The sequence below is a fragment of the Pan troglodytes genome, chromosome 13 (assembly GCF_028858775.2).
Source record: "Pan troglodytes isolate AG18354 chromosome 13, NHGRI_mPanTro3-v2.0_pri, whole genome shotgun sequence".
Lineage (NCBI taxonomy): Eukaryota > Metazoa > Chordata > Mammalia > Primates > Hominidae > Pan > Pan troglodytes.
In genome coordinates this window covers 120,766,486-120,786,893 of record NC_072411.2, presented here as the reverse complement: position 1 = coordinate 120,786,893, position 20,408 = coordinate 120,766,486, and the positions used below count along the sequence as shown (strand labels likewise).

At 38.7% G+C, this 20,408-nt stretch overlaps 1 protein-coding gene across 27 annotated transcripts in view; it reads left to right on the top strand.

The window, feature by feature from the left end:
- Positions 1-20,408, top strand: part of USP37 (ubiquitin specific peptidase 37) — a 118,791-nt gene that overhangs the window by 40,925 nt on the left and 57,458 nt on the right. For all 27 annotated transcript variants that reach the window (XR_010149881.1, XM_054679349.1, XM_054679350.1 and 24 more), the window contains one exon: positions 17,958-18,119. Coding sequence is in view for 26 of the 27 variants with exons in the window: in XM_054679349.1 (XP_054535324.1) it covers positions 17,958-18,119 (162 nt within the window). In the remaining variant the exon portion in view is untranslated. The remainder of the gene's footprint in view (positions 1-17,957; positions 18,120-20,408) is intronic.

Sequence of the window (20,408 nt, the reverse complement as noted above, 5' to 3'; positions counted from 1 at the left end):
GTATCCCAGAACTTAAAATATAATTAAAAAAAAAAAAGTGAGGGTAATGGTAGTCTATAATATACATGCTATATAATGACCTATTAAGTCATATGTTTGTTTGTTTGTTTGAGATGGAGTCTCGCTGTATCGCCCAGGCTGGAGGACAGTAGGGCAATCTCGGCTGACTGCAACCTCTGCCTTCTGGGTTCGAGTGATTAGCCTGCCTCAGCCTCCCAAGTAGCTGGTATTACAGGCGCCCACCAACATGCCCAGCTCTTTTTTTGTATTTTTAGTAGAGACGGGGTTTCACTGTGTTAGCCAGGATGGTCTCGATTTCCTGACCTCATGATGTGCCTGCCTTGACCTCCCAAAGTACTGGGAGTACAGGTGTGAGTGACCACGCCCAGCCCATATTTGGTTCTTAATAGAATTTAATTCAAAGTGTTAAAAACATCTTGGTTATTTGTATAAAATGATTAAGGTAAAGAATTTGATATTATATATTTAGGTATATTCAGCCTTGGGTGGTATCTCAAGCACTTTATAGATTACAGTGGTAATTAAGTTATTTGAATTTAAGAGAGAGGAAGTTTGACATATTTCTGCTTATTAGAAGAATCTTAAATCTAAGTTTTAAAAAAGCCTACATTTGGTTTGCAAATGATTTCCTACATACAAAATTCTTCTCAAAATAATAGAATGGACATATTCATTCCATATAGGAATGATTAAGGAAAGAAATCTTTTTAGTGCAAAGCTGCACTGAGAGATAAGGTGAAAATTTCCAGATTGGTGAGAAAACTAATAGTGTGCAAAGGCTAAAGCGGTAAGGAATGTGGAGAACACAAACGAGAGCCAGGTGTCAATAGCTGGGACTTCAAACCAGCACGAGATTGGGAACTAAATGTAAATTAAATGTAAAACTTAGAACTTGTTTTCTCATAAGAAGCTGGGTATTTAGAATAGCTCTTTGAGCTAGTAAACTAGAGTGGAACACTTGTGTATAAGTGCTTGGGGTTGGAACCGTAAATATGCTGCTTTCCTACTCCCTGAGTAGAGTGCAAAGACATGAAAATGGGACAACAATGATTAGCCTCTGCTTTACTGTTACCTGCATGGGGCCAGAATTATGACCATTTAAAGTCCTATGCAGGGTAGACGGCCAGGCAGAAGTAACTACTAAGTCCTTGTCAAGAAGGCTTGATCGTGGAATATAGCAAGGAAACAGAGATGATAAAAGCAAATGAAATGAAGAAACTTACATTGGTCTTCTTGGTGTACCCTCCATGTCTTAACAGTATTCTGGAAGAAAAGACTAAGGAAAATAAAGGCAAGGAAATTGGCAAAGAAGTAATAAATGAAAATGGTGAAAGTCCTCACATCGAAAAGCCTCAAAAAATACCAAACAACAAATACTTTTTAAAAAATCCACATTTTGTCAAAAAAGATGCTGGTGAAGTTGTGGAGAAAAAGAAATGTGTATACACTGTTGGTAGGAGTGTAAATTAGTTCAACCATTGTGGAAGAGAGTGTGGCCATTCCTCAAAAACCTAAAGACAGAAATACCATTCAAACCAGCCTGGGCAACATGGTGAAACCCCATCTCTACTAAAAATACAAAAAAATTAGCTGGGCGTGGTGGCAGGTGCCTATAAATCCCAGCTACTCAGGAGACTGAAGCAGGAGAATCACTTGAACCTGGGAGGCAGAGGTTGCAGTGAGCCAAGATTGCACCACTGCACTCTAACCTGGGCAACAGAGCAAGACTGTCTCAAAAATAAATAAATAAATAAATAAATAAATAACCATTCAACCCAGCAATCCCATTACTGGGTATATACCCAAAGAAATATAAACCATTCTGTTATAAAGACCCATGCATGTATATGTTCACTGCAGCACTATTCACAATAGCAAAGACATGGAATCAACCTAAATGCCCATCAGTGATAGACTGGATAAAGAACATGTGATACATATACACCGTAGAATACTATGCAGCCATAAAAAAAGAATGAGATCATATCCTTTGCAGGGACATGGATGGAGCTGGAGGCCATTATCCTTAACCAACTAACACAGGAACAGAAAACCAAATACTGCATGTTCTCACTTATAGGTGGGAGCTGAACGATGAGAACACATGGACATATAGAGTAGAACAACACACACTGGGGCTTGTTGGAGGATGGAAGGAGGGAGAGAATTGGGGAAAATAACTAATGAGTACTAGGCTTAATACCTGGGTGATGAAATAATCTGTATAACAAACCCCCGTGCCACAAGTTTACCTATGCAGCAAAACTGTACATGTACCCCTGAACTTAAAATAAAACTTAGAAAAAAATTTATATTGTAAAATTTTAGAAGCTACCAGAAAGAAAATACATCCTCTATAAAAGTGGAGAAATCAGATTGACATTAACACTATTGGAATAGGAAGCAGATAGTTAGATATTATTAGCAGAGTAACAGTATCAAAAACTTCTATACCTAGCTAAATTATATTTCAAGAATATAGACAAAGAATGCAATATTTATTTATTTTTTTTTTAGACAGGGTCTCACTCTGTCACCCAGCCTGGAGTGTAGTGGCATAATCATGGCTCACTGCAGCCTCAGCCTCCTGGGCTCAGGTGATCCTCCCACCCACAACCCCCCCAGTAGCTGGGACTACAGGTGTGTGCCACCACACCTGGCTATTTTTTTGGTATTTTTCGTAGACACGGAGTTTCACCATGTTGCCCAGGCTAGTCTCAAACTCCTGGGCTCAAGTGATCCGCCTGCCTCAGCCTCCTAAAGTGCTGGGATTACAGGCACGAGCGACTGCACCTGACCAAGAATGTTATTTTTCAGATGTGCAAAGACAGATAGAATTAATTCATCAAAAAGAAAACTGAACAAGGAAGGAGTGATAAGAAAAATCAGTGAATAAAAACAATTTTAAAGTATATTTTTTAATCTAAATGTTTTTAAAGTTTATCTTTTAGCTAATAAGTGAATGTGGTAGAAAATTCAAATGACATAGGGTGTATACAGTAAAGAAGATCTTCTTTTCTTTCCTAACTCCTAGTTTTCATTTTCCCTTTTTAGACATAACCACTGTTACTATTAATAACATCCTTCTGGCCGGGCATGGTGGCTCACGCCTGTAACCCCAGTACTTTGGGAGGCCAAGGCAGGTGGATCACCTGAGGTCAGGAGTTCGAGACCAGCCTGGCCAACATGGCGAAACCCTGTCTTTACTAAAAATGCAAAAATTAGGCAGGCGTGGTGGTGCGTGCCTGTAGTCCCAGCTACTCAGGACGCTGCGACAGGAGAATCACTTGAACCCAGGAGGCAGAGGTTGCAGTGAGCCGAAAATGCGCCACTGCACTCCATTCTGGGTGACAGCGCGAGACTCCATCTAAAAAAAAAAATAAAATAACATCCTTCCAGGGTTATTTTATGTATGTAAATACGTCTTGATATTTTCTATCAAAGGAGGATGTTGTTGGATTAAAAGCCAATACTTAATAAAACATTGGACAAAAGAAATACAGGAGTGGAGAAGATTCAGGGAAATTAAAATATTTCAAGCTTTAGTTTCAGAGGAGGCTGCAATTACATAGACATATTAAAATGTTAAAGATGGCTGGGAGTGGAGCAGTGGTTCACACCTATAATCTCAGCACTTTGGGAGGACTAGGTGGGAGGATCACTTGAATCCAGGAGTTCAAGACTAGCCTTGGCAAGATAGCAAGACCCCCATCTCTACAAAACAGGAAAGGCTACATAACTAATCTAGGAATTTAATAAAACCTTGTAACAGCAATATGAGAAGAGAAAATTATAGATAGTTTTTCACATATGAACACAGAAAAATCCAAAATAAAATTTTAACAGTTGAATCTAATAGGGCATTGAAAATGATACACAGTGACCGAGTAGGGTATATCCCAGAAATGCAAAAGTAAACATTAGAAAACTCTTTTGGGATTGTGGTAGATTTTTAAAACTATTTGATAGCCATCGATGATACCTACTTTTAGCATATTAGGAACAGAGCATTATGTTCCTAGTTTGATAAAAAGTTATCTGTCAAAAACTTAAATCACATTACAATTATGAAACTTTGAGAAGTATTCCCATCAAAGTCAAGAACAGGGTGATATTGTTCTGAAGGTTTTAGCCAATGCAGTAGGACAAGAAAATGAAATAAAGAGGTTTGGGGATTGGAAAGGGGAAAAACAGAATTGTCATAATTTGTAGACTGTGTGATCTGTTAAATATTTAACACAAAGAGAATCACCAGAGGTTATTAAAACAAATTAAAGTGCTCTAGGCCGGGTTCAGTGGCTCACACCTATTATCACAGTACTTAAGGGGGCAAAGGCAGGGGGATAGCTTGAGCCCAGGAGTTCAAGACCTGCCTGGGCAACATAGTAACATCCTGTTCTCCACAGAAAAAGGATGAAAAAAGACCCCCCCGCCAAAAAACAGCTTTATAAGGTTTCTGGAATACAAGATCAATTCACAAAATTGATGGTGTTTCTAAATCCAGCAATAATAAAATGTAAACTGTAACAGAAAACAGATTAAGTATTCCTAATCCAAAAATCTGAAATCTGAAATGTTCCAAGTTTCATTAGAAATTTTTTGAGTGCTGATATAATGCACAAAAGGTCATGCTCGAAATGTTCATTGGAGTGTTTAAGACTTTCAGATTAGGGATGATCAACCAGCGTAATACAAATACAATATTTCAAAATCTGAAATTCTTTTCTTTTTTTTTTGAGACGAAGTCTCGCTCTTGCCCCGCAGGCTAGAGTGCAGTGGCACAATCCTGGCTCACTGCAACCTCCGCTTCCCGGGTTCAAGCGATTCTCCTGCCTCAGCCTCCCAAGTAGCTGGGATTATAGGCGCCTGCTAATTTTTGTATTTTTGGTAGAGACGGGGTTTCACCATGTTGGCCATGCTAGTCTCGAACTCCTGACCTCAGGTGATCCACCCGTCTCGGCCTCCCAAAGTGCTGGGATTACAAGCGTAAGCCACCGCGCCCAGCTCCAATTTTTGTATTCTTAGTAGAAAGGGGGTTTCACCATGTTGGCCAGGCTGGTGTCAAACTCCTGACCTCAGGTGATCCACCCGCCTTGACCTCCCAAAGTGCTGGGATTACAGGGCATGAGCTGCCGCATCCGGCCCTGAAACTCTTCTTTCCAAGCATTTCAGGGATACTCAACCTGTACTATTTATAAGAACTACAAAATCAGTGAGATAGATAGGAATAAATCTAATAAAATATGTATTTTTATGAAGAAAAGGATTACTAAGGGACATAATGGAAGACCTAAGTAAACAAAGCTCAAGGATATCATTTATCCCCAAATTAATAAAAAAATTTAAGGTAGTTCCAGTTGAAGTCTCACAAAGTACTTTTTGTGGAACCCCCGCCCATACAAAAAAAAAGAATCTAAACTTTTTTTTTTTTTTTTTTTTTTTTTTTTTTTTTTTTTTGTGGTGGAGTTTCCCTCTGTCACCTAGGCTGGAGTATGGTGGCACAATCCTAGCTCACTGCAGACTCTAACTTCTGGGCTCAAGCAATCCTCCTGCCTCAGCCTGCCAAATAACTGGGACTACAGGTGTGTGCCACCGTGCTTGGCTAATTAAAAAAAAAAAAGAGAGATGGGGTCTTTCTATGTTGGCCAGGCTGGTTTCAAACTCCTCGCCTCTGGCAATCCTCCCTCTTTGACCTCCCACTACAGGCATGAGCCAGTGTGCTCAGCCTTAAATTCTATTTCTTATAAGTAAGCTTATAAGAATAGCCAAGATAATTTTGAAGAAGGCCTAAGAAGATGGGTTGAATGGCCAGATATTAAGACTTAATGTTGGTGCAGTGTGGTGACTCACCCCTATAAATCCTAGCACTTTTGGGAGGCCAAGGCAGGAGGATGGCTTGAGCTCAGGAGTTTAAGACCAGCCCTGGCAACATGGTGAGACCCTGTCTCTACAAAAAAAAAAAAAAAAATTAGCCACGTGTAGTGGCATGGACTTGTAGCCCCAGCTACTCAAGAGGCTAAGGTAGGAGAATCGCTTGAGCCCAGGAGGTCGAGGCTGCAGTGCGCTGTGATCACGCCACTGCACTCCAGCCTGGGCAACAGAGCAAGACCTTGTCTCAAAACTAGAAAAGACAACGTTAAGTGGTGGTGATTATTACAGGGGATGCATTAGAATTAATCATTAATCCCTGGAGCAAAATAAAGACCCAGAAACAATCTTGTGCATATATGGGGACTACTTGGATTGTGGTACAGATGAAATTATAAATTAGTGTAGGATCCAGACTTTTTAGTCAGGTGGGGAAAAAATGAACAAATATTGCAGGCATAAAAAAGAATGAGTTCATGTCCTTTGCAGGGACATGGATGAAGCTAGAAGCCATCATTCTCAGCAAACTGATACAGGAACAGAAAAACCAAACACTGCATGTTTTCACTCATAAGTGGCAGTTGAACAATGAGATCACATGGACACAGGGAGGGGACCATCACATAGTAGGGCCTGTTGGGGGATGGAGGGCAAGGGGAGGGGAGGGCATTAGGACAAATATGTAATGCATGCGGGGCTTAAAACCTAGATGGTGGGTTGATAGGTGCAGCAAATCACCATGGCACATCTATATGTAACAAACCTGTACATTCTGTACAGTATCCCAGAACTTGAGGTAAAATTTAAAAAATAAAATCTCTAGATCTAAAGGCAAGGAATGCATGGACAAAATCTGAAAGTAGCCTATTGTATTAGTCTGTTCTCACATTGCTATAAGGAAATACATGAAACCGGATAATTTATAAAGAAAAGAGGTTTAATTGACACAGTTCTGCAGGCTGTACAGGGAGCATGGCAGCGTCAGCTTTTGGGGAGGCCACAGGGAACTTAAAATCATGGCGGAAGGCAAAGTGGGAGCCAGCACTTCACATGGTCAGAGAAGGAGGAAGAGAGTGAGAAGGGGGAGGTACCATACACTTTTAAATGACCAGATCTCATGAGGACTCTATCAGGAGAACAGCACCAAGTTTAGCACCAGGATAGTGCTAAAGTGTTCACGAAGGATCCACCTCCATGATCCAATCACCTTCCACCAGGCCCCACCTCCAACATTGGGTATTATGATTTTACATGAGATTTGGGCAGGGACAAATATCCAAACTATATCAGCTATTCTGAGGGACAGCTGGCCTGGTCTCTTCACCAAGTTGATGTCATGTCAAGTAAAGGTTGCAGAGAGTCAGGAGAGCACTCTTAAAGGTTATAAATGATTTAAGAGATATAAAAACCAAATGTAATATATGGACTTTGGTTGGATCTTGGTAAGAATAAACTGGGAATAACACTTTTTTGTAAAGCTGTTGGCAAGGGCCAGGCACGGTGGCTCACACCTGTAATCCCAGTACTTTGGGAGGCTGTGGTGGGCCGATCACCCGAGGTCGGGAGTTTGAGACAAGCCTGACCAACATGAAGAAACCCCATCTCTACTAATAATACAAAAAAATTAGCTGGGCGTGGTGGCGTATGCCTGCAATCCCAGTTACTCGGGATGCTGAGACACGAGAATCGCTTGAACCTGGGAGGTGGAGGTTGCAGTGAGCCAAGTTCGCTCCGTTGCACTCCAGCCTGGGCAACAAGAACAAAACTCCGTCTCTGGAAAAAAAAAAAAAAAAAGCTGTTGGCAAGGTTTAAATATGAGTCAGGTATTAGATGATGATAATAAAGAATTGTTAACTTTGAAAAAAAATTAACAAATATAAAAATTAAAAGAAAAAATTGGCCAAGCTCAGTGGCTCATGTCTGTAATCCCAGCACTTTGGGAGGCTGAGGTGGGTGGGTGGATCACATGAGGTCAGGAGTTCGAGACCAGCCTGGACAACATGGTGAAACCTCATCTTTACTAAAAATACAAAAATTAGCCAGGCATGGTGGCACACACCTGTAATCGTAGCTACTCAGGAGGCTGAGGTAGGAGAATTGCTTGAACCCGGGAGGCAGAGATTGCAGTGAGCCTAGATCGCACCATTGTACTCCAGCATGGGTGACAGAGCAAAACTCTTTCAAATAAAGGAAAAAAATAATGCAGGAATTTTCAGAGCATTGAAAAACTGACAGGAGGCCTGGTGTGGTGGCTCACGCCTGTAATCCCGGCACTTTGGGAGCCTCAGGTGGGTGGATCATGAGGTCAGGAGTGCAAGACCAGCCTGGCCAACGTGGTGAAACCCCGTCTCTACTAAAAATACAAAAATTAGCCACTGCAACCTCTGCCTCCCCAGTTCACGCTATTCTTCTACCTCAGTCTCCCAAGTAGCCAAGATCCCGCCACTACTGCACTCCAGCCTGGGACAGAGGGAGGTTGCAGCGAGCCAAGATCCCGCCACTACTGCACTCCAGCCTGGGACAGAGGGAGACTCTGTCTCAAAAAAAAAAAACAAAAAACAAACAAGAAAAAACTGACAGGAGTGTGAGGAATTACCAAACCGAGAAGGGAGGAGGAAATCCAGAGTTCCCAAGCACGTTGGCTGAACCAGAAGAGATTGCTGAAAGACCAAGCAGTGCTTTTGACACACTCATGAGTCTAGAAGGACAATAGAGGCTAGGACCTACCAATATAGGGAGCCTAGTACATTACTCCACATATATCAGTGTGTACTGAAGGGTTCCCTCTGGGAATAAGGATGAGCTAGAAGTAAGCCAGCCTTTCTGTGAATTTTATTAATCTGTATGGCCCAGTTATTGCAAGCACTGAAATTTAATTAAGTTGATTATAAGTGGCTAGTATCCTAGATGATTGACATAATAAATGTACTAAATGAAAATTCTCTCTGGGGGAAGACATTTTCCTACACCTCAACATATTTCTATAATTCTTAGATGTACATTTTTTCACATTAGTATTTACAATGGAAGTATATCAGATATTGTGACATCTTAAATTGCTGCCAGGAGGCAGTTGTAACATAGTTGGCATTACCTGCACATTAGCAGACTTGGTTGTCATTTGTGGTATTACTGAAAAACTTTATTTTTTAGTCAGACCACTTAAAATGACCACTTAAGAAAGGGCAGCAAATTCTAGTTGTGATCTGAAAATCTGTGGGCTTCTTTTGGTAAGATTAAGATAACCTCAGTATTAGACCTTGCCAAATGAATGTCATTGGCTTAGAAGGAAACTCCCGGAGACATAGTGTGGCACTATTTACTATCTAGAAATGCAGCATCATCACACTGTGGGCTTAATTGGAGAAAAAAAAAGAAAAGAAAGAAAGAAGAAATACAACATCACCTTTGTTTTTAGTAGCACAGGTAGCAGCACTTTTTGGAAAAACTGAAAAATCTATGACCCTGGGTGGGAAAAATGATTCAGAAGATTCAGATTCTGAATGTGAGTTATTAGAAATATCTTAACCGGTTTTATATTTTCCTTTTTGTATAAGAGCAACATGATAAAAATGTGTATCTAGTTACATAAAAAGCTTCCAGTAAGAAGTAAAAATTCTAAGCCATAGAAGTCATTATATACTTTGGTTGACATTGTTTTTTCTTTCTTAGTACTACCTGAAATAAATGTTATGTCTTATAATTGGTTGTATCTTAGATTTGATTAAATACTGTTCAGTGTCCAGACATGCAGTGAGACAAGTCAACATGAATTATTACTAGAAGAAATAGTTTAGATCGGCAGTGGACCACAGGGCTCCACATATTCTGGAATTAATGAGTCAGTGATTATAAAAGAACAATATTTAACACATCAAAAGAAATAAAGGAAATTTCTGTAGAAAACCTTAAACTGTGAAATTATCACAGATTTAAAAAAATCAAATAGAAAATCTAGAAATGAAAAATACAAAAACTCAAATCTGTTTTGGATTTTTTTTTCCAGCATATAAAACATAATTGAGACCAGCCCGGGCAACATTGGGAAATCTCGTCTCTACAAAAAAATTAAAAATTAGTCAAGCATGATGGCATGCACTTTTGGTCCCAGCTACTTGGGAGGCTGAGGTGGGAGGATTGCTCAAGCCCAGGAGGTCAAAACTGCAATGAGCTGTGATTATGTCACTGCACTTCAGCCTGAGTGACAGAATGAGACCTTATCTCAAAAAAAAAAAAGGGGGTGGGGAATAGTAATTGAGAGAATTAGTGATCTGAACGATGACTCAGAAGAGGCTCTAGAATAAAACATGAAAAAGACAATACAGGAGAGTGTAAGAGACATAATATAGTTAAAAGGTCTATTGTGTCTTATTAAAGTCTCAAAGAAGAGGGACATTGGGGTATAAACTGTATTTAAAGATATTGGCTGAGAATTTTCCAAAAGTGATAAAATCAGACTTTAGAATTAAGAAGCCTAATGAATACCAAGTAGGATTGAGAAAAAGAAACCTACCCTTAGGCATGTCATAGTGAAACTCTAGAAATAAAGACAAAGTCTCAAAAGCAACCGGGAGAAGACATTTCAGCTTCAAAGGAGGAAAAATATCTGACCTTTGACTTTTCTATAGCAATTGTAGAAGCCAGAAATATCTTCAATATGCAGAAATAAAATAACTGCCAACATAGAATTTTATTTGCTGTGAAAATATCCTATAGTTTCGAAGTAAAGGTGAAATAGACACTATCATACAAAACAAAATAATAACAGAGTTTACCCACAAATATGTACTAAAGGAAATGCTAAAGAAGTTTTTGGGCAGATGGAAAAAGAACTCAGATTAAAGGTTGGAGCTTCAGGAAGGATGAAGAGCAACGAAAAGTTAATATGCTGTCTATCTTGATAAATTCTGTTATACAAAACAATAGTAATATCTTGTTGGGTTTAAATGACAACAATAACATATAAACCAGAAGTGAAGGAAGACACAGAATAATTAAATGGAGTTAAATTGTTCCTAGTTTCTTTCATTATCCAGGAGAAGGTAAAAGAGTCAGCTACATTAGACTTCAATATATCAAAAATGCATGAGTACACAAATGTTGTACTCTAGTTCATAATTTGTTTCTCACAGGGGTGTAGGGTTAGCAGTTCAGAAACCACCTCATGTGTATACTTGGATTGAACAAGTAAACATTGTAGGTACTGAGATCCAGGCTTGCAATGTCAGAGAAAGAAATAAGGAAAGGAAGAAAGCTAGTATGAACCTTTGGTGTTCAGTTAGAATCAGAGATGTTAATATGAACTCAAGGTTTTATATATGTAAATTCATGTGTAGATTGATTCAAAATAAACATACATGCATTTGTATGTCTTGGGTTACACACGTACATACATTTCCTAGCTCAGTCCACTAGGGGGGGTACCTTGAAGCAATTGCACCCAAGTAACTATGAGCACCCTAGTGCCAGACCCTGATTTTTTTATTTTATTTTATTTTACTTTAAGTTCTGGGACACGTGCAGGATGTGCAAGGTTTGTTACATAGGTATACATGTGCCATGGTAGTTTGCTGCACCTATCAACCCGTCATCTAGGTCTTAAGCCCTGCATGCATTAGGTATTTGTCCTAACGCTCTCCCTCCCCTTGCCGCCCATCCCCTGACAGGCCCCCATGTGTGATGTTCCCCTCCCTGTGTCCATGTGTTCTCATTGCTCAACTGCTACTTATGAGTGAGAACGTGCAGTGTTTGGTTTTCTGTTCCTGTGTTAGTTTGCTGAGAATGATGGTTTCCAGCTTCATCCATGTACCTGCAAAGGACATGAACTCATTCTTCTTTATGGCTGCATAGTATTCTATGGTGTATATGTGCCACATTTTCTTATTTATCCCGTCTATCATTGATGGGCATTTGGGTTGACTCCAAGTCTTTGCTATTGTAAATAGTGCTGCAATAAACTTATGTGTGCATGTGTCTTTATAGTAGAATGATATATAATCCTTTGGGTATATACCCAGTAATGGGATTGCTGGGTCGAATGATATTTCTGGTTCTAGATCCTTGAGGAATCGCCATGCTGTCTTCCACAATGGTTGAGCTAATTTACACTCCCACCAACAGTGTAAAAGCATACCTGTTTCTCCACATCATCGCCAGCATCTGTTGTTTCCTGACTTCTTAATGATCACCATTCTAAATGGCATGAGATGGTATCTCATTGTGGTTTTGATTTGCATTTCTCTAATGACCAGTGATGACGAGCTTTTTTTCACGTTTGTTAGCCGCATAAATGTCTTCTTTTGAGAAGTGTCTGTTCATATCCTTCACCCACTTTTGGATGGGATTGTTTGGTTTTTCTTGTAAATTTGTTTAAGTTCCTTGTTGACTCTGGATGTTTGTCAGATGGATAGATTGCAAAAATTTTCTCCCGTTCTGTAAGTTACCTGTTCACTCTGATGATAGTTTCTTTTGCTGTGCAGAAACTCTTTAGTTTAATTAGATCCCATTTGTCTGTTTTGGCTTTTGTTGCAAATGCTTTTGGTGTTTTAGTCATGAAGTCTTTGCTCATGCCTATGTCCTGAATGGTATCGTCTAGGTTTTCTTCTGTGGTTTTTATGGATTTAGGTTTTACATTTAAGTGTTTAATCCATCTTGAGTTAATTTTTTCGTAAGATGTAAGGAAGGGGTCCAGTTTCTGTTCTCTGCATATGGCTAGCCAGTTTTCCCAGCACCATTTATTAAATAGGGAATCCTTTCCCCGTTGCTTATTTTTGTCAGGTTTGTCAAAGATCAGATGGCTGTAGATGTGTGGTGTTATTTCTGAGGCCTCTGTTCTGTTCCATTGGTCTATATATCTGTTTTGGTACCAGTGCCATGCTGTTTTGGTTACTGTAGCCTTGTAGTATAGTTTGAAGTCAGGTAGCGTGATGCCTCCAGCTTTGTTCTTTTTGCTTAGGATTGTCTTGGCTATACGGGCTCTTAAAAAAAAAAAGTTCCCTATGAAATTTAAAGTAGTTTTTTCTAATTCTGTGAAGAAAGTCAGTGGTAGCTTGCAGACCCTGATTTTTAAATACCATTATTCAGTACAAGAAAGCAGAGCTCCTTGAAATAATAGTTGATTCCAGGGCTAGAGCAGGGAAAATGCAAGATCAGTCTATAACATCTTGTGGTGCCAGAAAGTAAAGATATGCACAAAAAAGTATGAGGAAATGTCCAAAAGACACAGGAGCCAACCGGAAAGGGTTACCAATGGCCCAAACTAGAACAGTTATAGTTACGAAATGATAATATTGGATTAAACCTATAGAAAAAAAATAAATATGTCTGAGTCCATACTGAAATGAATGAATGAATGTGTAGAGACTGAAGAGCTCTCCTAACAGAAGAATTCCAATTAAGAATTTCAGAGGGTTGTAGGAATAAAATATTACCTTAATCAAATACTGCAGTAATAATTGCCGTCAAAATGTATCATTGGGTGCTAAAATTAGTGGACAAAAGTTTGATGAGAAACAGGGTATTTGCATAGTCTCAAAAGTATCTCCCTATATTTCTTAATTACAAAAGGAAAAATAGTAACTTCACTGTAGAGAAACCCAGAAGATACCTTAACCAAGAAATCAAGATTACCAACACCAGTAATAAGACATTGTCATTATAGACTCTGTGATATGATGCACTGAGGAGGTCACAGTGTCACTTAGCTGTTGTTGTTTGCTAATGCATAACCTCAATCCAATCATGAAAAAACATCAGACAAACCCAGTTGAAGGAAATGAAGTAAAATACCTGACCATTACTCTTCAAAATTGTCAAAGCCATTAAAAAAAGAAGAAATTGAGGATTGTACGAGTAAAGAAACATGACAACTACTTGCACTGTGGGATCCTGGGCCAGAAAAAGAACTTTAGTGAAAATACTGATGAAATTTGAATAATATGTGTAGGTTACTAGTTAATAGTATTGTATCATTGTTAATTTCCTGGTTTTGGTCATTGTACTATGGTTATATAAGATTCTAATATTAGGAGTAGCTGGGTGAAAGCCATTTTGCAACTTTTTTGTAAATCTAAAACTGTTTCAGGCGAGGCGCAGTGACTCACGCCTGTAATCCCAGCACTTTGGGAGGCCAGGGCGGGTAGATTGCTTGAGCTCAGGAGTTCAAGATCAGCCTGGACAACATGGTAAAACCTCATCTCTACCAAAAATACAGTTAAAAAAAAAAATTAGCAGGGCGTGGTGATGTGCATCTGTGATCCCAGCTACTTGGGAGGCTGAGATGGGAGGATCTCTTGAGCCTGGGAGGCAGAGGTTGCCGTGAGCCGTGATGGCGCCATTGTACTCCAGCCTGAGCAACAGAGTGAGACCCTGTCTCAAAAAATAAAACTATTTCAAAAGAGAAAGTAAGTGGTTAAACAAATTGTGGTATATTCATACAATGGAATGCTGTCTAGCAATAGAAAGGATGAACTGTTTATACACCCAGCAGAATGGATGAATCTCAAAATAATTAGGCTGAGTAAAAGACCTCATAAGAAAGTGCATATTGTAAGATTCCATTTATATGAAATTTTAGAAAATGTAATCTATAGTGACAGAAAACAGATCAGTAGTTGCCTGGTCACAGAGACAAAGTCACAGGCAGAGAGGAGTGGGAGGAAGGGATACAAACGGGCAGCAGGATACTTTTGGGAGTAATAGATATGTTCACTATCTTAATTCTGGTGATGATTTCATGAGTGTATATATGTCAGAACTTAAAGTTATACACTTTAAATGTGTGCATTTTATTGTATGTCAACTATACTTCAGTAAAGCTGTTTCTATTTTTAATGCATAATATAATTCTTAGGACATCCATTAAATTTCTAGACTGAGCATGGTTGGCTCACGCCTGTAATCGTAGCACTTGGAGAGGCCAGGATGAGAGTATCACTTGAGCCCAGAAATTTGAGACCAACTGGTCAACATAGCGGGACCCCATCTCTTCAAAAAAATACAAAAATTAGCCAGACATGGTGGTGCACGCCTATAGTCCCAGCTACTTGGGAAGTTGAGATGGGAGGAATGCTTGAGCCCAGGAGTTAATATATATATATATATGCCTATATTATTTCCAGACTAACGGAGGGGAGACAATGAAATAAATAGTTAAACATTCTAAAAGAAGGCATAAAGGAGAGAAAAAGGAACATAGAACATGTAGAACAAATAGTAAATGCATCATAAAATTCAAGAAATAACCCAAATCAGTACTGACATTACTGATACAAATATACTAAATTTATATAAAATTTATATGAGTATATACTAAATATTCCAGTTAAAGTATACACAGGATTTAATGGAAGAAGAAAATGTATGTGCTATGTAGAAGAGAAACAACTACAATATAAAGATGCAGAAAGGTTGAAAACAAGATGAAAATAGATACATCACATATTATCCAAAGTACAATATTTAGGGGTTTGTAGTAAGGGATAAAACTTTTAGATAATGCCGACTTTTAGGTTAGAGGAATGCAGAGTTGTAATTGGAAAGGGAACTTGGGGTTTAGACACTAATAAGGTTATTTACACAAGTGTTTGTTTTATGAAAATTTGTTATGCTCCACATTTGATTTTTATACACTTTTCCCATGTGAGTATTCTATTTCGCAATTTATTTTTAATTTTTAACTTTTTTTATTTTTTTTGAGACAGAGTCTCTCTCTGTCCCCCAGGCTGGAGTGCAGTGGCATGATCTCAGCTCACTGCAACCTCTGTCTCCCAAGTTCAAGCAGTTCTCCTGCCTCAGCCTCTCAAGTAGCTGGGACTACAGGCGTGCGCCACTACGCCTGGCTAATTTTTGTATTTTTAGTAGAGACAGGGTTTCTCCATGTTGGCCAGGCTGTTCTCAAACTCCTGACCTCAGGTGATGCGCCTCCGTTGGCCTCCCAAAGTGCTGGGATTACAGGTGTGAGCCACCGTGCCCAGCCTTAATTTTAAAATAATAGAGACAGTGTCTTGATATGTTGACCAGGCTGGTTTCAAACTCCTGATCCTCCTGCTTCAGCTTCCCAGAGCGTTGGGGTTACAGGCATAAGCCACCTGTGCCTGGCCTACACATTTTTTTTAAGTACCAAACCAAACAGCCACTAACACATGGCTTAGACAAACAATAAGTAATTGGGAACAATTGGTTTGCCTTATAGAAAAGTAAATCTTATAGAAAAGTATGCCTCACAACATACAGAAAAAGACACTTATAACTGTATTGAAGACCTAAATAGAAGGGAAAGCAAAATTTAACTGTTAAGAGAAAATACAGGAAAAAATTTCTGTGCTCTTATGGTACAAGATGATTTCTTAAACAAAATACAAGATACAAAAATCTTAAACGAGATACAAAAAAAAAAAAAAGAAAAGAAAAAATTGATAAATTTCCCAGTATAAAAATTTTAAAATTAGAATGTGGGCCAGATGCAGTGGCTCACGCCTGTAATCCTAGCACTTTGGGAGGCTGAGGCGAGCAAATTGCCTGAGCTCAGGAGTTTGAGACCAGGCTCGGCAACATGGTGAAACCCCTTCTCTACTAAAATACAAAAAAATTAGGCTGGGCATGGTGGCTCACGCCTGTAATCCTAGCACTTTGGGAGGCCGAGGCGGGCAGGTCACCTGAGGTCAGGAGTTCGAGACCAGCCTGGCTAACATGGTGAAACCCCGTTTCTACTAAAAATACAAAAAGTTAGCCAGGTGTGGTGGCGCACGCCTGTAGTCCCAGCTAGTCGGGAGCCTGAGGCAGGAGAATCGCTTGAATCCGGGAGGCGGAGGTTGCAGTGAGCCGAGATTGCGCCATTGCACACCAGCTTGGGCAACAAGAGCAAAACTTCATCTCAAAAAAAAGAAAATTAGCTGGGCATGGTGTTACACACCTATAATCCCAGCTACTTGGGATTGGGAGGCTGAGACACAAGACTCGCTTGAAACCGGGAGGTGGAGGTTGCAGTGAGTCGAGATCACGCCACTGCACTTCAGCCTGGGTGACAGAGCAAGACTTTGTCTCAAAAAAAAAAAAAAAAAAAAGACCTACTCTATAGGAAAGCAATTCAGAAAAGAGTAAACAACTATATGAATATGTTAGTTTCAGTAGTAATCAGGACAGTGCAAAATCAAATAACAGTGAGATAAAGTGTCTCCTTATTGGTAAAAATTAAAACTTTTTTTTTTCTTTTTTGGAGATGCCTTCTCACTTTGTCACCCAGGTTGGAGTGCAGTGGTGCAATCTGCGCTCATTGCAACCTCTGCCTCCCAGGCTCAATCAGTCTGCCCACCTCAGCCTCCCAAGTAGCTGTGACTACAGGTCCTCCCCACCACGCCTGGCTAATTTTCTTGCATTTTTGATAGAGATGGAGTTTCGCCAGGTTGCCCAAGCTGGTCTCAAACTCCTGAGCTCAAGCAATCCTCCCACCTTGGCCTCCCAAAGTACTGGGCTTACAGGCGTGAGCCACCGGACCCAGCAAAAAAATTAAAACTGATAATAATAAGTAATGTAAACATATGAGGAGATGGAAGGTTACTGTTCTTTGAAGTATAAACTGGTATAGCCTTTTTGGAAAATAATCACAATATCTCAAAAAATTAAAAATGAAGATTGAAAATACCTCCAACATTTTCACTTCTATGCATATAAACTAGAGGAATTTCTCAAGGAGATTGGGTAAGAATGTTTGTTGTGTTATTTGTAACAGTGGAAAAAGTATACTGTAAATCTGTTCAAGACTAGGTAAATGTAATATCCATAAAATGGATAACAGTGAAACTATATGTATTGTTTTCTTTTTCAAGCCATTAACATGGATTATTTTGGTTGTAGGTTAAATATGTTCTGTATTATAACCCTCTCCAACTGTGTAGGAACAGATGTGCTAATTTACATTTGTAGAGTTTTCCCTTAAGTGATCATTATTACTGATATTTCCCTAAATTCAAGATTTTTTTCCTTAAACATTGACTTCTCTTAATCTATTCAAGGAAAATAGTAGTATTCAAAAATTTATTTGCTGCTTCATTATTTATGCTTTTTTGTAGGACTAATGTTTCAAGCCAGACTCCCTCTGCCAAAAGAAGTTTGGGATTTCTTCCTCAGCCAGTTCCTCTTTCTGTTAAAAAACTGAGATGTAACCAGGATTACACTGGCTGGAATAAACCAAGAGTGCCCCTTTCCTCTCACCAACAGCAGCAACTGCAGGGGTAGGTCAATTCTTTCATTTTACTTTCCTTTTTATAAAGTGATTCAATAGAAGTGTGCTTTGGTGTAAAATGTAATTAAAGGAGTCACATTAAAGTTCTAAAATATTTAGAAATTAGATCACTTATTAAAGATTTATTACATCCATAAGTAATGTTAACTTCATTTTCTGTTCACCAAACAATTTTAGAACTTTGGAATATATATAATATTCATTTTAAAGCAGAAAATGTGTATTTTCCAACCCAGTACACTTCATTCTGCTGCTGAGATACTTTCAACATTTTTTATATATTTTCCCTAGTTTCTTCATGGTTATATATATATTAAACACAAAAATGAGATCATAGTATAATAACTGTAGTAATTATAGTAGCTATCTTTTAATTTTTTTTTTTTAATAGAAATGGGATCTCACTATGTTGCAGGTTGGTAGAACTCCTGGCCTCAAGCAATCCTCCCTCCTCAGCCTCCCAAAGTGCTGGGATTACAAGCATGAGCCACTGTTCCTGGCCAGTAGCTCTATTACCTAAAGTGTTTATTACATGCCAGATACTGTCTGCTAAGTGCTTAAATTGATTTTTTTTTTATTTTAAATCTTCGCAACAAGTCTTTGAGATAGATATATTAAAAATCTGGTTTTATGAATAAAATAAGGCTTAGCAAAGTTAATTAACTTGCTCAAAGTGATATAGTCAGTAGTACAGCAGTAGTAAATCCAGGCAGTTGTGCTGCAATTGCATTCTTAATCACTATGCTATATTGCTTCTCTGTTATCTTTTTCACTGCACATTAATCTTGGCACCTTTGTATATTAATACAGAACTTTCAACCATGTAAGTGTGCATTTAGGTTTCTCTTTTTTCCAAATGTAATTCAGGCTAGAATGAAGATCGTTATACACATATGTATGTTTTTAATGCTTGTTGGAACTTTTCTGTAGGATAAATTGTCGGAAGTAAAATTGTTAAGGATTAAGACTAAGGAAGACAGTTTGAAATTTTTAATTGTTTTTACCAAACTGCTCTCTCATAACCTATTAACTTATTTGTTTTTAATCTCACTCAAAGTACTGCTTTTATACCAGCTTTAAACTTACAACATTACTTGAATGAGTGGTATTTGCCAAATGGCTTATCCGTAGTAGTTTATATGCTTCATATATTGGCAGAAAACATCATAAAATTTGCAGTGAAAACAATTCACTCTCCTTTCTGCTTACCTGTTGCTTTCTTTAATCTTCATCTTTTCTACTCTTCTATGATGTTTGCTTTCCAGTCAAATGCTTAATTTCCTTTGTTCTTCATTCTAATTGTTCAACCTCAGTTATCTTGCTGCCTCCTAACCAGACAACATTTTATATTGGTCTTATCTATCCCATTTTGTGACCATTCTTCATCTGGGTCTGTGTCTCTGTCTACCCTGATCTTACTTGTTTCATTTTCCTATTGCCTTCTCCTGTATATATTTTAGTTTACTTGTGGTTTCTGTTATTCACCTCCTTCAGACTCTTTTGAGAGCCTTGTGAGTTGCCACCCTTGGTACTCTAGGCTTCTTCAGTGTTTCTTTCATTTCTGTATAGTACCTATACCCATCTTTAGAAATACATATTTCCTCTCTTTTAGACTTCTTCCAGGAATTAGTTTAGTGTAATTTCAAGCAGTGTAAGTACTCAGGACTAAGAACTCCTTTTAAAAAAAAAAAGAAAAAAAAAAACTGAGTAGAAAACTACCAGGTCTAAAGGGTAATGGAGACTGCCTAATTGCAATGTTCCTCACAAATCCTCCAAAAAAAAATAAGATTAACGAGGAGTACAAAGAAAAGCACACATAATCTATGCTTCAGCATTGCTAGGAGACAATACCACCACCTTTAAGTTACCTTCTTCAGAACAGAAGCAAACCAAATTCCTTCAGTGTTCCTGTTTTCTACTGGTTAAGCCTATGGGTGCTGAGAGTTAGGGAAAGGAGCCTAAGGGATTCCATGAAAAATAATTTATAGGAGTGGAAGACTTAGATGAAGCACTGAAGAAAATCACTCCCAGAAACATAAAATCCAATAATAAGTAGCAAAATACTGAATCTGGATCTTGGTAGTTTGCAGAACTAGTTATAGGGAAGAGGCTTGAATGTCAGTGGTACCAGAATAACAGCCTCAAAGAATCATTACTTATAGGGAAGAATTAGCCAAGTCTGGAAACTTGATTTAGAAGCAAGAGAAGAAAATTAAGGATCATGTCAAAATGAAAGGGAAACAAGATGTGCCAACCTCTCTTTTTCCCCTCCCTCCAC